Source organism: Tinamus guttatus, unplaced genomic scaffold (assembly GCF_059628265.1).
Source record: "Tinamus guttatus ecotype Peru unplaced genomic scaffold, ASM5962826v1 Tinamus_guttatus_pri_ptg000659l, whole genome shotgun sequence".
NCBI classification, from domain to species: Eukaryota; Metazoa; Chordata; class Aves; order Tinamiformes; family Tinamidae; genus Tinamus; species Tinamus guttatus.
Window position 1 is genome coordinate 1,784,310 of NW_028289193.1, and position 16,248 is coordinate 1,800,557.

The 16,248-nt window shown below is 43.1% G+C and overlaps 1 protein-coding gene across 4 annotated transcripts in view; it reads right to left on the minus strand.

The window, feature by feature from the left end:
* Window positions 1-16,248, minus strand: part of MAPRE2 (microtubule associated protein RP/EB family member 2) — a 92,482-nt gene that overhangs the window by 18,220 nt on the left and 58,014 nt on the right. For 3 of the 4 annotated variants that reach the window (XM_088536371.1, XM_088536368.1, XM_088536369.1), the window contains 3 exons: window positions 13,505-13,632; window positions 2,913-3,058; window positions 756-969 (listed from right to left, as the gene is read on the minus strand). In XM_088536371.1, the coding sequence (XP_088392497.1) occupies window positions 756-969; window positions 2,913-3,058; window positions 13,505-13,625 (481 nt within the window). In that variant the 5' untranslated portion in view covers window positions 13,626-13,632. The remainder of the gene's footprint in view (window positions 1-755; window positions 970-2,912; window positions 3,059-13,504; window positions 13,633-16,248) is intronic. The other variant, XM_088536372.1, reaches the window with a different exon arrangement.

Here is a 16,248-nt window from a genome sequence, read left to right on the forward strand (position 1 = left end):
TTCGTGTACTCATGTGTTTCTGTAGGTACAAACTGAAACACCTACGAGCACCCAACACTGGTGCCACCTGCTTAGAAGTAACTTTTATAAAGTTTTGGTTTCTCCTGTCTCTTATTTTTTAACTCCCAGTTACTAAACAAACAAACAAAACAAGGCTTCTGTTTAGTGCCCAATCATCCTGTATTATATGAACACCAAAGACTGGACATAGTTGTTTGTTTCTGCTCCAGAAACAGGCACTGAAAAATGAAGTTGCAGTTGTATTTCAGAAAGCTGCAGCAATAGTCACATGTTGTTCACTTACAAGTCTAGCGCACCTGAACAATCAACACATAAAAAACCCAATTCGAGTCATTTTTTGCTTTCTTGGCAGCAGTTAAGATTAGGAAGCATTCCACTCATCATTAAAAAAAAAAAAAAGCTGAAGTTATATGAAAGCAACAATCTATGTTTATAAAGTACAGACACATTATGCACCAAAAAGCTTAAGCTCCTTTGCCTCCACCATCAGAGATGACTAGAATCCCTGTCATTGTTAGAGGGGTTCAGTGTGAGACCTTGGGGCTGATGGGGCTGGGCCAAACCAGAACATGCCAAGAAAGCTTAAGCCACCGCAGAGGCTGAGCCTATGACGGCGCAGGAGAAACAGTCCATGAACACAAGGAAAATATTTCCAATTAGTATTTACATAAAAGGGATCACCGTTTATAACGATCTGCAGAGGCAGAGAAGGAATTCTCCAAGAGGTAACGTACCTGCAGTGGGAGAGTTTGCATGGTGGGACTTTTTGGGCAGGTTGAAGATCTGTTCACCAGGATCTGGTGGGGGGAGAGCGTCTTGGCCTTGTCGAGCTTCCACGGGATCATACTCCTTCCCATCATAGTTAGCATCAAAGAACTTCTTAAACCACTGAATGAAATCCAAGTTGTCTTGGAAGCGCCCTTTGACCAGCTTTTCCACCGGAATTACCTTGAACGTAGAACAAAAGGTTCCAATAGTGTATCGTAGCCAAGGATTAGTTTTTAAAACTTAAATACACACTCTTCTTTGAAAAAAAAAAGTCTACTAACTATAGCTATACATTCCTCTATCATTGTTTTCTTCGTAAAAGAAAGGAATTTATGTTGGATTTGCAGGTGCTCTTAATAAGACATAAAAATGATATAAAAGAAGGACCCTGCCCTTGAAGCAGCTATATGATGTACGTAAGCTTTTCAAGTGCTCTTCCAGATTTACTCCTTTCTTGTGGCACTGACAGCCACAACCAATGAAGCCGTCCTGGGAGTACCGCTATATTCAGCTCTCTAGAGATTTCTCTTTTTTTTTTTTTTAATGGAAGCACTGTTGCTGGGCTTACTAAAAATAAACAATTCTTCCAAGAGTCCAGATGAAAGCTCTTGCTCCTGCTCAACTACAAAAGCTCACCAGCTTTTACGAGACATGCCAAAGTTCAAAGCAGCCTGCATTTTGGTAGTGTAGGTTAACACCAACTCTGAGGTTTTAACCTTCTAACTTTTCCCCTTCCACGTGTAGCTATATCTAGAGTAGCTTGTTGAGCTGCAAAGTTGAAACGTTATGAAGCTCTAGTAAAACAGAAGATATGAGGATGTGTCTGTATCAATATCTTGGATATTTTTCACAGAAATGAAGTTTCCAAAAGGTGAGCCATGCCAATATTACTAGTGTCACGATGAGGTTCTCCTCTGCGCTGCAGGAGGCCACAGATCCCCAGGCCATGAGGGCAGGCAAGGACTAAGAAGGGGCAAGCTGAGGGCCACCTCATCTTGCTTTACACACACTGCTGCCTGGAGAACCGGGTTAAGAAGATCTTTAAAATACTCACTTCTCAGCTAGAAAAGGGTGGCTAAAAGCCTCGCAGTCTTCCTTTCTCCTTAAAAACTAAATGAACTGCACAGCATTTTAGAAGTTTAGGGTACTCCAGTAAGAGGTCAGGTAGCATTTCGTATAACCTGTCTGGTTGTTCCGCTTGTTCTAATGCTGCACTGAGAAAGCAGAGCAAATTTGCTCCTTATAGAAAAAAAATCAAATAGGCAACTTTATTAGACCTTCTAATACTTCACAGGCAAACTGAGCTTTAAATAGAAGCATTCACAGTACACTGCTTTATAAAACTCTTATAGCACCCTTTAGTAAGACTACTGAGGTTTCAGAAGAAGGTACTAGTAAAAGCCAGAGCAGAACAGCTACTACACTCATGTAAAACCAAAAATATGAGAACATAACTTTTATTATTAATTTTTATGAACATAGAATTTATATGTCCATCAAATTCATACATTTAAGCAGAAAACCAGTGTTTTATGGTTGAAGCACAACCCATTTTATAGGAGACCCTCATTCTTGCTTTATAAGTTCTCATGTACTGGCCAACCTATCAAATCACTGCGTAAATTATTCCAGTCTTTGAATATTTTGAATTCCTTAAATCCAGTTTTGGACAAGAAACATGCAATAGTTATAGGAGCAGCATATTTTCACGTTATTTTGCTGGGAATTCAGGGCATCAGTGATCTTACTGCACCTGAAATTAGGGCCACAGCGTTCACTGACAGTACAGAATTTCCAGCAGATGGTATTTTATCAAAAGGATCTCTGATATTAAGACATAATGAGTTAGGTTATACAATTCCTCAACAGACACATGGACTCAATTTTCACTTTGTACCTAAATGGAATATGCCAATTTTCTTTCCTCATGCCTATATACCCTTTTCAGATGTTGAAAGGTGAAGAAGAACATGTTCCCATAAAACTCCTAACTCCAGGACCCAAGGTTCGAAAATAGGGACTCTTAAATATTTTGAGGTTTGTTTTCCCCTTTTGTTGCCCTTGACCAGTTTATACAACTTGTGAAACTTGTAGGGGTTGAAATGTAAATACGGGATGCCTACCTTGTCCACATTCATTCTTTTAAACGATGCCTGCAGCAGCTTGAAGTTGTGGATGTATTCATGCTCCAGCTTTGCTTGAAACTTTACCTTCTTCAGGCTAATGCACCCCGGGAACAACATGTCCATGAACTGGCAGTAAGCGGCTCCTGTAACCAGACAGTGGACTGACATTAATCCAGATGCAGGCACCTAAGACCCAATGTCATTTACTGTCAGAGGAGAGAGCATCTGATTATGACACTGATGTAACTCAATTTAATAGTATGAACCAAGCATCTACTAATCTACTGTGAACAGTGTGACATAATCAACAAGGAGTTTTTCCATTCAGTCTGGATGCACCAAGCACTGCTGTGTAACACGGGAAGAACCACCATGGCTAAAGAAATGCAAATCTTCCTTTCATTAAAAACTGATGCTCTTGGACTTCCTATGCACAGCATATGGCACTCAAAAACTGCTGGTTATTCTACAGCCCAACAGCAGTCAAGTCCGCAGATTCAATCACCCAAGATGACCTGAAGGCACAGTTTAAAAACAAGATTGCAAAGCTCCAGCTCGTGAAGACAGCAACCGCGGCTACCAACTCTGCATCTCCGGTGGGTGAGAAGCATCTCCCTGGCTGCCCTTGGCACAGCCCACCCTCTGTAAGGGGGGCTGTCAGCTCTAGCTCCCCTTCGGAGCAAGTTACTGCAGCAGCTTGGAGGGCTGGTGAATTCAGGAGTGAGAGAGGGCTGAATGCGTGTGTAATCCAGCACAGAGTGGTATGGGTTTGGTGAAATGCCTAAAAAACGTACTGAATACAATTAATAGGGGCAGGTTTTATTCTATGCAGAGCTCCTCCTCCTACAACATTTTTCTGTCATCTGCCAAAGAAGTTTTCATTACCGCCACACTCAAGCGTGTGGAAAATTTGGGTGGCAAAAGTTTGCGGAAATCTGAGGAAAAGCCATGTGAGTTCTTCAGGAGAGCGCCCTCCTCTCCACGAGGCGCTCCGGGTGCCTCGCGGATCACTGCAGGCCATTCCTGGGACGCGGTCCCTCCAGCGCGCGCAGGGCAGGGACGTGAATGACCCCCTCCCGAAACGTGCCTGGCCGGGCGCACCGCACCATCTCACCACGTGGTTCAACTCCGCGTCTACAAGGACTTCCATCAAAAAATAACGCTCCTCAGCGCTCAGACAGAGGTCACGTTAACAAAACTGGCCCCTGGCTCGTCCAGTTTTACGGGAGGGGCAGAGATGATTTAAACTTTGCCACATGCTCCCCCATCACTGTGAATGCATTTTGAAGGGACCAACTTTAAGCACCAAATACTTCTCATTCTCTGTATCCACTCAACCATCACATGAAGAGTTCCAGAGCTTATAACTTCCCCAAAGCGATGCACATTTTAAAACTGAAGTCCAAAAAGAAATTATCTAAAATATTGAGAGGAGATTTGATAAGAGACAAACCAATATCAAGCTTTACTGCTGAAAATCACTGCTATCTTTTTAATTTTTTTAAGATTTTTTTTGTGGGAGATAACTGGAAAAAACATCTCATTTTCCAAGGACACCTTGTACTTAGCTGTTTGCAACGGTTTTGATATGATTAGCAATCAAAGTAAAATAGTCCCCAAAGGAAAAGACGCCTTCTGGCAAGTTACAAATATCAGATGACACCACTTGCATCTTGTAAAAAAAGCTATGTAAACAGAATTAGCTATTCGAAACTCATCCTGACCAAAAGAGCTGGTAAACATTCACCAACAGCAAAATGACAGTTGAAAGCCTGTATATACAGATTACTGTATCTCTGCTTACATTTATTGCTATTTCATTTCATGCAAAAGGATTATTACGCAATTACTTCATGTTATAAATTGAACTTGTTCCCAACTCTGTCCTTTCATCTCCCCCTTACCCCAATTATAAGCTTTACTCTGATATCCCAGCAACTGCCTGAAGGCTTTGAAAATTCATTGCCCAACCTTTCATCTATATCCTTTTAGAAAACTAGGAACCTAAAGAGTTCACATGCGATGTTTCTCCCGCTGCTGGAAAAGCAAATTCCTTTGGCGTGCCTCTGGACAGAGCCTTCCTTGGCTCAGGACCCTGGCTAGGAGGCTCCTCGGTGGTTCCTGCTCGTCGCCCCAGCAGTTTTCCCTGGACTTTTTGGGAGCCAGAAGGTGGGTCTGGGCTCGCACAAGGCCCAAGGGCAGGACACGCTGGAATCCACCCTGTGACAGTGTAAACCCGACCGATACCATGCTGAATCCTGCTGCCAGACCCCGGCAGTAACATTTTATTGCACCGACAAACGCAATTTATTAAAGCGCTCCTTCCTGAAGTGCAGTGGCAACACATAAATACGGGCTGAACTGAAAACTATAGAGAAAGAGGACATTCTTCCTGACTCCCAAAAGGCAGAGGCCAACCTACCACCGCAACAGGAAAAACAAAACAAAACAAAACTGAGGTATCGTTTCAGTTAACTGTGACCACTTGTAACACCAGTTGAACACAGAGCTTAAACGGATATATTTGTATATAATATTATATATAATATATACAGCTAATATATTATAGACATTAATAATATCCGTATCTCCAGTGAGAAACATTATAGACAGATAATATATATTATATAATATTATATAGGCATTTTACTTACAAGTTTGCCCCTTAAAAGCTTGTAAATTAATTTATAACTGTCATATTGCATTTCAATGGTAAAATTTCCTGTGGCAGAGCCAGGATGCCACTTTCTACAGCGAAAATTGCCAAGATCTTGCAGAGGGAGCAGAAAGAGCAGCCCTGCTTGAGCAATATGAGCTTGCTGAGCCTTTACCTCACAGGTAGAGCCTATGAAGACGCTTGGTCCTCTGCACACTCAATAGCACTTGCATAATGAATGTGAACAAAAAGGAGTTTGATATTGTAGCCAAGTTTTTAAAATTTCTTTACCTTTTCTACACCTATAGGCACAGGTGTTGGAAACTGTGCCCAGGCAGAAGTGCTACGTCAGAGTCAATACGTCCCTACGAGCAGAGCCCTGTTCTACACACACACACAGAAGCCGTCGGAGATCTCCTCAAGAGAAAGATGAAAATCGCAGCTGGAGGCTCCCCAGGAGAGGGATTGCTGCCGCCACGGCAGACACATCAATTTTAAACCCTCCCGGCCTGCTGGAGCTGGCACAGGCGACTCAGACACACGGGGTAGGCCTCGTTTCTCTCCATGACACAGGGAGCGGAGCGGTTGCCGTGTGGGAGCTCCTCAGAGGCCGCGTCCCCGGGGCACTCGCCAACGCGGCCGTGCTGGATCCCCCGTGCTGGATCCCCCGCAAAACTGCTCCATTTGGGCCTGTTTTCAGTTCTTACGAGGAAACACCCGCGTGAAGTCGCGTGACGAGGCTCGCTAGCCCTGAGCCCGGCCAGCACGTTCGACGCTGCTCGTTCTTCCCTCTCCTCCCGCAGGGGTTTCCCTGCGGTCGGGACCCCGTGGCCACACGGTGCCCCAGCCCTGTGGGGACAGACACGCGGAAGGCACCCGGCAAGGGGGAACAGGCCCTTCTGCGCCGCGGGGAGCATCTTGTCTTAATTCTGGGCCAAAAGCACAGCAAGAGAAACCAGGCTTTGCACCTGGGCTTTGCGGGGAATGTTTAAGAAGAACACGCTTCTAAAACAGCAATTCCAGTTCAGGCATTTCAAGCAGGTCTTCATAGCACTGATTTTCAGCCCCTCTTTTTTTTTTTTTTTTTTGGAAAACTGTCTTTGGAAAAAAAGCCTAACTGTATATCTTTCTTAGAATTTAAGAACTTTTTTTTTGGCTTTGCTTCAGCTAAGACATTAGGTGTGAATTCCTTCAAATCAGTCATGCACCCAGCATTTGCCACCACGTCACCGCACATTTGGAAAACGCAGCATTATTCGTATGTATATTAGTCATAAGCAGTTTAATTCACAAGTGACGGTTGCTAATGCTGGTGGGAAAGGGCACACACCCAGTGCTGCTGGTGGGACAAAATAAAAGGAAAGGAAAAAAGGAAAAACAGAAAAAGAAAAAAAGTGCATCTTGCAAGGGGCATGTATGACACAATAGTTTGGATGAGAAAGAGAGAAAAGATGCAGAGGGCAGCAATGACTGTTCACACTATAGCAGCATTTTGAGCCCACCTTTTAGCTCAGGCTTTCCAGAAGTGTCTCCTTAGAAATAGCTGCAGGGTCGGTTTTTGCCTTGGATGTAGGATATGAAGTTTAGCTCTTTACCCAGATTTCAGCCGTGTGTGTTCTGTCACGCCACGCTTCCGTGGCTTGGGAAAACAGCGTTGGCAAGACCTGGGCAAGGCTGCGAGCACGAAGTCACACTGCGCACACGGCTAACACACAGTGCAGGGCCCCTGGATGCTTCGCTGGAGGGCACAGGCTTCACAGCCCTATTTGCCTCTCCAGCAGCACCTACAGAACCCAGGGCATAGACCAGCACAGAACTGCCCTGCTGCAGTGAAATGACGTGATTTAAGAGGTTCCAGCCCACTTCCTGGCGCTCGTTCCAGCCCACTGCAATTTGCTGCCTGCTTAGCAGGAATGAGGCCACCGTCCACGGGGCCGGGCTGCAGACCGCCAACAAAGCCGCTCTGTTTTAGGCTTCCCCTCCCCAGGAACCCCAGTCTTCTGAGGGCAGTTAAAAAATAAATAAAATAAATGATGGAGTGCAATCCTGCAAAGAGTTGCACAAGCGACTCTCTGCCCCTTGAGTGAGTGCCAGGGTACAGACAGGGACCTCTAAAAGCAGCTTTGCCAGGAGAGCAAACGTGCAGGACCATCTCCTTCCTACAGATGGTACTGGCCACTATTGACATGTGCTTCTACATTACCTGGGCTTCAGGAAATCCCGTGCCACACAGGGTGGGATTTGTATGACATAATCCAGATATCCACCAGGCCTTTTAAATAATGCATCCAGCAGCGAGGCTTCCCCTGTGTTAACTCGTATTCTCAGTTTCTGAAGTACGCAGATCATTAAGCATCTCATAAATTACACACAGTTGAGTCTTTAAATACTTAATTTTTAGTAATAATTTATTTTGAAATTCATTAATTCTGAAATGGGCAGAAGAAAACATTTTCAGAAAACGTGTCTCTCATGTAACTTAGAGTAGCTGTGTATCGACCTATGCCAAAAAAGAAAAGAAAGGAAAAAAAGTACCAGGCACAATTCAGCAAGCTCTTTAAAAGAAAAAAGGAGATGGAGCAACTGACTGTGAGTGACAATGTTGTGAGTAATTAAATAAAAAATGGAAAACCTCCTTTAAGTTCTATTCCTTCCGAATTCTTAATGAATGACATTTTAAGAATGAATTAGTATTGGCTGAAAGTCTCACGGTTCTGCTTTGCAAGCCCCCTTGGAAAGTTTCAAAACCCATCTTAAATCCTATCATCACCATTTGGTGTGTTCCTTTAATCCTAACCATCATATGGAAGCCATTAAGGAGTCATTTACACGGAGCGTCCTCAGTGTTGCAGGACCCCAGTACAAGATGTCAGTCCCCTGAAACAAGCCTTGGTTTTGCAGGGCATATGGGAGCAAGCCATGTTTTAATCACGTTTCCGAGCTACTCTGAAGACCGAGGTTTTGCAGGGCTGCAAACTGAGGAAAAGTAGCGTTGAAACATGATTCAGCTCAGCCTGCGCCAGTGCAGCAAGATGTACAGAAACTGCACTGGGAACAAATGCTCTAACAAAGTCCTAAAATGCAGATTTTAGTCACACACGTGTAGGAGGTTGAGAAACGGACCCTGAGAAAAATACATGTTCAGAGACATGAGAAGCAAAACAAGCATTATGCAACCAAGTCACTGAACACATTGCCTTTGCATATACACCAACAACAAGCAGGAGAAAAACCCTTTTCTCCATCCCTCTGCCTTGCAAGAGCTTCTCCTCCAGCCACCTCAGCCTTCCACGCGAGAAGACCTTCACCGTGTGCACCTCGCCAAGCCAGGGAGAAAAGCCTGTCCTAGCAGTGCCTGGAGGACGTGTCGGCTCTAGGATGGCTTCACAGAGAGCCTTCTGCAAGGCACCCAGGCACCAAAGCGCCTCTGCCAACCTCCACGAGCAAAGAGCAGCTTTCCCTGCTGCAAAACAGCAACCAGGAGGGACGACAGGCCAGCGCCGACCGCGACGGAGTTCTCCCGAAGGCCCAGGCTGCAGAGACAACGCAAAATCAAAGAACGAACAACATCTGCCCTGTCTTCTGCTTCCCTTCCTGCCAGACTGAGGAGGGGCAGAGGACTAAAAGATTTATCTGCAAAGTGACTGCAACATATTTGCACAGTAGAAGGAACTCCAATCAAGATACAGTCTAATTCCAGTAGTCATGACGGGAGAAATTCCTGGTTGTGACTGCCTTTTCCCCAGGCATCCGTTCGGAAGGCATCACAGTCTACAACTTCAAAATGCGTGTGGTTTCCATGCTCATTTTACAATATGGACACCCATTACAAGCAAGGAAGAAAATAAAATGCAATTAATCCTTGATCCTTGCACACAAATCCTGAAAGACAGACTTTCTCTACACACTACAGGCCATACAATTTGCAAGTTTGCAATTCTACAAAGAATTTTCAAGTGCAATAAGAAAATAAGGTGAGATTCTGTATCTGCTTCCTCTCAAAGATCACTTGAATCCATCTGGGCCACAACTTACACTTCATTTCAGGCTGCATATTTTTTCCTAGGTACATATGCTATTTCCAGCTTCCTTGCTCATCACTTACACATCTTATACACTCTATGTTTCTTCACAATTCATACACAAGCCCTCTGTGATTTTCTGCAATGGTCTCCTGCCTGACTCTGATTTGAATTTACTCTCACGTAGCAGCCAAACACTCTACATTCCCTATAGATGTAAAACAGTTTTAGTAAAGGGAATTCAATTTTAAGCTATTTGGTTAGGATTCTTAAAAAGCCACTGTTTATTCATTACAAAAATGGCATGACTCTTCAACAGTTCATTTGAAACATCTATTCCCCATGCATATGGCTGTTGTACAAGGGGTCCTACTACATTAAATCCTAGGAGTTCTTCTCTATTATTATTCTTTCTTCACCTGAATCACATTAAACGCTCCCTAGTCTAATGCCCACCTAAAGGCAACACACCATAACTTTAATTATAAACATACTTTATGAATTTCATCTTCAGGTTAAAAGCCCTGGAGAAAGTCAGCCTGGAGACCAACACTGACAAAACGACTGTCTCCTAACGCTACAAGAATTCCCTTGCTTGGAGATGCTTGGAGAGTTTTTCCCACTTGTATTGTCAAACCTAAACTACCAGAGGAGCTGCAGACTAAATTTAGACCCTCCAGGGCAATATTCATCCATTACCTGGTCTTTTTGGCACATCGCTGCTACAGCAGGCATCCAGAAAGCTCAGGGGACACTACACTTTGCTCGGCCTACTTAGCAAGGACAAAAACACACGCAAGACTCACGAAGCATTCAAATGCTCTTGGACTAAGCCAGCTTCTTCCTTTGCTGCTTCTCATCCCAGCTCTGTTCCTGGAGCTGCCAGCTGGGAAACAGGCCGGCACTTCCTCAGCACGAACGTTATCAAAGCTCCCTCTCCCAAGCAGTGGAGAAACAAAAACTAAGCAGCAGAATGCCAAACTACTGCAAAGTGTCCCAAATTAGTGCTAGGCTGGGTGAAACCTTAGGCACACATGAGGTCCTGCAGTCAGGGCTGAGCACCAGGCATGCAAGGCAGGGACAGTCATGGCTCAGGCCTCCTAGAAGCAAAACCTTTGCTTTGCACCCAGACTTATCCTCTCTGCCTTTTTTTTTGTGGGGGGGAGGGAAGGGCTTATTTTGAGCTTTTTCTGCTCTTCGGATTGCTTCTCATTGCAAGAAGTGAATATAAATTGAATATTCACATGATAGCACAACAAATCTTGACGCCTGTTTCTTGAAAAGAAGAAAATGCCTGTATAATTTTATATTAGTTTGTAAAAATCCCCATCCAGTGGCTCTGTAACCCGCTGCTAATGCTGTGAAATGCTTCGCCGTGTTAGAGCTTCCCACGTACTCCTTCTCTTTGAAGTTTCTTGAGATACACTCACATTTTACGGAAACTAAAGCTAAGCTGCATGACGAAGCTTCGAGGAGCAACTCAGGGCGCTCGCCGGTGGTCTCTCCCCCTCGGCTGGCGGCCACTTGTGCTGCCTCTCCTCCTAGTTTCCATGCGATAAACTACACTAAATAAACTACTTGTGCATTAAATAAACGACTTGTCGTTTCCGTGGTAAATCACGCTAGATACAGACGACTCCCACAGTCTCTTTCCTGTCTACCTTCACTACCTACAGGGATGTTTTGCAACAGAAATGGGCTATGTAGTCGCAAGCAGAAAGGAGCTAGTCCACAAGACTGCTGTACTCTGGTGTCTGGGACCATCTAAGAGACTTTAGATTCAACAATTCCAGCATTAAATTCCTTCAGAGCACAGGAAGGACTGTGCTAGCAAGAGTAAACCTTCTTTATATAAGGAAATATAAAAGCCCATTTGGGGGTTGCAATGAACAGTCATGTAAAAGTAATGATATGTAAGTATGAAGTATCAAGCCAAAGAGGGAAGTGCAAATTTAGAGGTTTAACCCACCAAGATACCAAGGTAAAGGCTTCAAGTAACAACAGCAATTAAGGCAATCCAGGAAATTCTAAAGGAAGAAAAGATTTAATTTTACACAGGATGGGAGCAAGAACTCTAATGAAACAAGCTTTTTTCGGTTTTTCCCTTGTGGTATGTCCTAAAATCTTCACTGGAGGTCACAGAAAGGAGTTGTATAAGAAGCTGCACAATAAAATGGGACAGTGAGTTTGTGATAATTTCCACAGTTCTGCCTGCCTGCCTCATCCGGCCGAAGCCTCTTACTAAGTATATTTAACTCATTGTATTCTGCATAATCAAAACTTTTTTAGATCACCTCTTTCCTATTTTGGGAAAGCTGTTTTTTTAAGCCCACACACATTTAACTTGATGGAGGGTTAACTTCAAAAGCTTCCTTTCAACTGTTTAGGAGTATGTGAATAGCTACGTGGGAGCAAATCAATAACTTATCCTGTCTAGCACACTTCCTGCTTCAAAGAATGGCAAATGAGGGGTATTTTGGGAAGAAAATGTGTGTTTTCTTGCATCCTTCCATTTCTTCGTAGGAGTGTGTATATATACACACACACCCCTATATATACACACTAATACACACACATGCCCCCCAAAGCCTGGATTTCCTCAATATACAATTTGCCAAAAGCAAATAGGCAGACTATCTTCTAGAAATGTAAATATAACAACAGGTAGGAATAACATTTCAATTTCAAGATTACTGGCTGTCAAAGAATTTATTTCCCATGTTCTGATATCATTAGTTACTCAGCATATATCAGTTACTTACATGCATTTTAACCTGTACTTTGTCAACCTCAATTTCATGATCACTGAATTTCTTTAAGCATGTCAGATTGCTTCTGCAGATGAGATTGGTTTTGTTTTGTTTTTAATTTTAAAGAATAGCCTATGGGGCTGTCATCTTCAAATGATTTTCTCTACCTTTCAGGGAACATCTATGAGACAGAAAAATCATCAAGAACATCAGGTAAATTCAAGTATCTGAAGAAAAGGCTCTGTGCATTTCATCTGGACAATTAAATAGCTAAGAAGTGGTAATATGGGTTCAGTTCTATATGATTAGAGCACTGTGGTTGCAAATAACGTATTTCCACATGTCACTAGCGTCGGGAGCAAGTGATCTAGTTAGATCTCCTCCAAAACAGACATCTTCAATTTTAAAAATCACAGTAGGAAATCCAAAAGAGTCACTCGCTCCCCTGGGGCATCTGTGTTCTCAGTAAAGCATTGGCCTTTGTCTGTGTCATTTCTAGTCATCATCCAGTTACAAAACCCTGTTGTTTCACATCCATCTTGCGGTTTCCACTTTGATTAACCAACTGTCCAAAATATCCAAACCATTATTGTTTTGTAGAGTCCATTACTAAACTTACTTACAACAAGAATTCCATTGTGTTTGAAGAGAAACGGGCAGATTTGCCTGGCAAAATTTTGAAACACCTTAGATGTGAAATGTTGGCTTCCTAAATTTTCCTTCCTTTTTTTTTTCATACTTTGGGTATTTTCATGCAAACGCCACGAGGAATTTCAAAACCCTTGCCAGGAATGAACAGGTGCTGGAGATTGCTATTCACTTGGGTTTTCAGTATTCTGTCACATTTTAGCTACATCCACTTTCCCTCTGAAAAGCTACCACCCCGGTAATGATTCAAACACAAAAGCTTTCCAGGGTTTTCTTTTCTTGCTTCACCTACCTTTTTATTACTTCCAGGTATCTCCTGCTACATTCACGCTGCTCACCTCTGCATTTGTTATGCACCTTATCTTTCCATGACGAACACGAACACAAAACCATTTCCTTTATTTGTACATACATTAGGCTCTCAGAGTAACTGTTCTATTTCAAAACCAAAAGTTATCTATTTTCAGCAAGTCAGATTTTTAAAGTGGTTTTAAAATAAACACACTCTCTTACCTGAACAGAGTTGTTCAACTTTTGTGTAGTTTAAAGCTAATATATCATTAACCCATGCGATGATGTCATGTCTGCTCATAGTCTCTTGGGTTATAGAGGTAGAGTACACGTTGACCGCCATTCCCCAACTAGGAAAAAAAAGACAAAAATATTTTTGACATTCTGATAATTGTTTTCCAAATAGAACAAATGCAGACATCTTACTGAAAGACAAGGAACAGAAAGAAAAGCTGTATCACTACAGAACCTCCTCTTCTATGGAGGAAGGAGGCTTATTTTTAATTCTTCGATAACCTTCCATTACCTCTTGATGTTATTGCACACTTAAATATCAAAACAAATCTACAGTAAACTCTCTCCTTAATGCCAATGAAGTAGGAAGAAAAAGAATCAAACATAGCCTGAAGATATAAAAACAGAAGAGATCTGGGATCACCATTTAACGCTGCATTGCTTTGACATACCTACAGCAGCTTTTGCAATTGCAAGATGATCATAGTCTCTTAAGTTAGTACTTTAGTATCAGGTAACTTCTAGAAGATGAAGCTGTTCTACTTAACTACTGAATTCTTACACAGGGGACTTTCTGCATCACCACCTCAGTGCCCAGCAGTGGCACAGCAGGCCAGATGCTAAACCTTCTCCAGAACTTGTCAACCTCCAGCCTAACAGTCAGTCAGATGTACCCCAGCGGCCCAGGCAGAAAGCCATTTCACAACACAGTTCCTTTAAATCATTAGCAACATTTCCTATCAGCTTAAATCCATTTATTCTTCTGCCACCATTACCTACAGTTCAAATGGCTTTTTCCTCCCCAGAGCTGACTTCCTAATGTATTCAGGGATTGCAATTAGACTCTGTCCCAATGCCCAGGCAGGCTAGATTAAATAAATCAATTCTCTAAGTCTCTTATGAAGTCAGATCTTCTTTTACTGGTCATCTTAGCAGTCCTTTTTGAGCAGAGCTGAACAGAATACAGCTCGTTGTTCAGATAACCTTTCACCAAGGCCTTGCATAGCAGCAGTTTGTACCACATCATATCACACAATCACAGAGTGAATTCCAAGGTTTATTTTGTTTTAAATATATCTCCCTAGTTAACCAGGGTTCTTTTCAGAAAGAACTTAGAACTGAGAGCAGCACATATCATCGGTACTGAAATGCATACACGTGAGATGCTTACTACTGATTTTCACTCCATTTCTATGATGCTGCTCTAGCCACATCTTTCTGTTTGGAGACATTGCTAAGGAGAAAAGATGAACACATTTGAGTTTACATCATCAGCAGTTCCGAAGAGCTCAGCCAAGATGATTCATGAAAACAGTAAACAACAACGTTCCCAAAGCTAATCCTTCAGGAAGCCTGCAAGTAAAAAGCAGAAGTGGCATCTTTCAGAAATGACCAAATCATCAACAAGTTGCAATGTTATTCTTGAAAGGAAAGGGATTGGTTGGAACTTCACACTTTTGTTGCTAGCGTCACTTTGCAGATAACACAATTTATTCCCTGGAGCATCAGTCCTGCTGTATCAGCCCTGAACCCCGATCTTCCTGCTAAAAAAAGAGCGCAGGGCCTCATCTGTGGGGCCTGAGGCTTGTCTGGATTATTCTCTTCAAGGAGATACAACTGTTTGAAGCTTCATAAACAATTCTGCAAGTTCTTGTGATCCATTTTTAGGTATGCTGCAGCAACTAGGCTAAAAAGTGTTAAAAAAAAAGGCATGAAAACACAGTAACATCTAAGTGTATAAATCCAGGCAGCAGAATGATGCTGGAAACCCAAGGTGAAGCCCGTCATCCAGGCCCCTTGCACACACACAGGAGGTCATTTAGAGGGTCCCTGCCTACCAGCGGGAAGGTCTCCCGATGCCGAGGGCCCTGCGGCCTCCTGAGCAGCAGCAGCAGCAGCAGCAGCAGCCGTGAGGGCTGCTCCCCCGGGACACACCGAGCTCCTGCACCGAGCTGGGCGCAGGACTTGGAAACACGGAGTGCCCCGTCACTCGTAAAACCACATGGTTATGTCTAATTAGCAGAGCTTAGCTTCCAGCGAGGCTGGAACACAGGCTGAACAGATAGAGAGCACCTTTGTTACTACCGCTATCCTAAGCTTGAAACTTAACTTCTATCGTGTTTATTTTAGTATTTTTACCTTTTTTATAGATAAAGTAGTAGAAAGATACTATTTCCACTGTTAAAAAGAATAAATATTGCTTATAAATACAAAGTTTAACAGTTAATTTAACACCCATTTAAGATTCACTATAGGGAGTTTAATATTGAACCAACAGTTCAGTATGGAACGGCCCACTCACTCTAAAGAAGCCAAAATATTTAGGTGATAGCACTTGAAATAAAGCTACACTCCTTTGGAATCACCATTAGTGGGTCCAAGTTTTAATTGGCCCCCTTAGGCCAAGCAAAACACTCAGCAACCATCAGCTCCCAGCAATGAAAGCAGCAAGTTAACCCTGCTAGAAAGCTTAAGAAAATCTCCCCGCAGGAAGGAAGCATCGCTCTCCTCCCAAAGCGACCGTGAGAGGTGTCTTTCACCGCCGAGAGGAGGACAAGCAAACCCGTTGTAGCCCTGTATGGGACTGAGAACTCTGCAGCAGGAAACGGTAAGAGAATGAACAATCTGAGGTTTAAAATAACATTACAGATGTGCTTCGGGGTGTTATTCACACGGGGGGTGCCAATGGAAGGAGCTATGGTGATCTATGGGTCAAGGAAAAGCTTGGGATA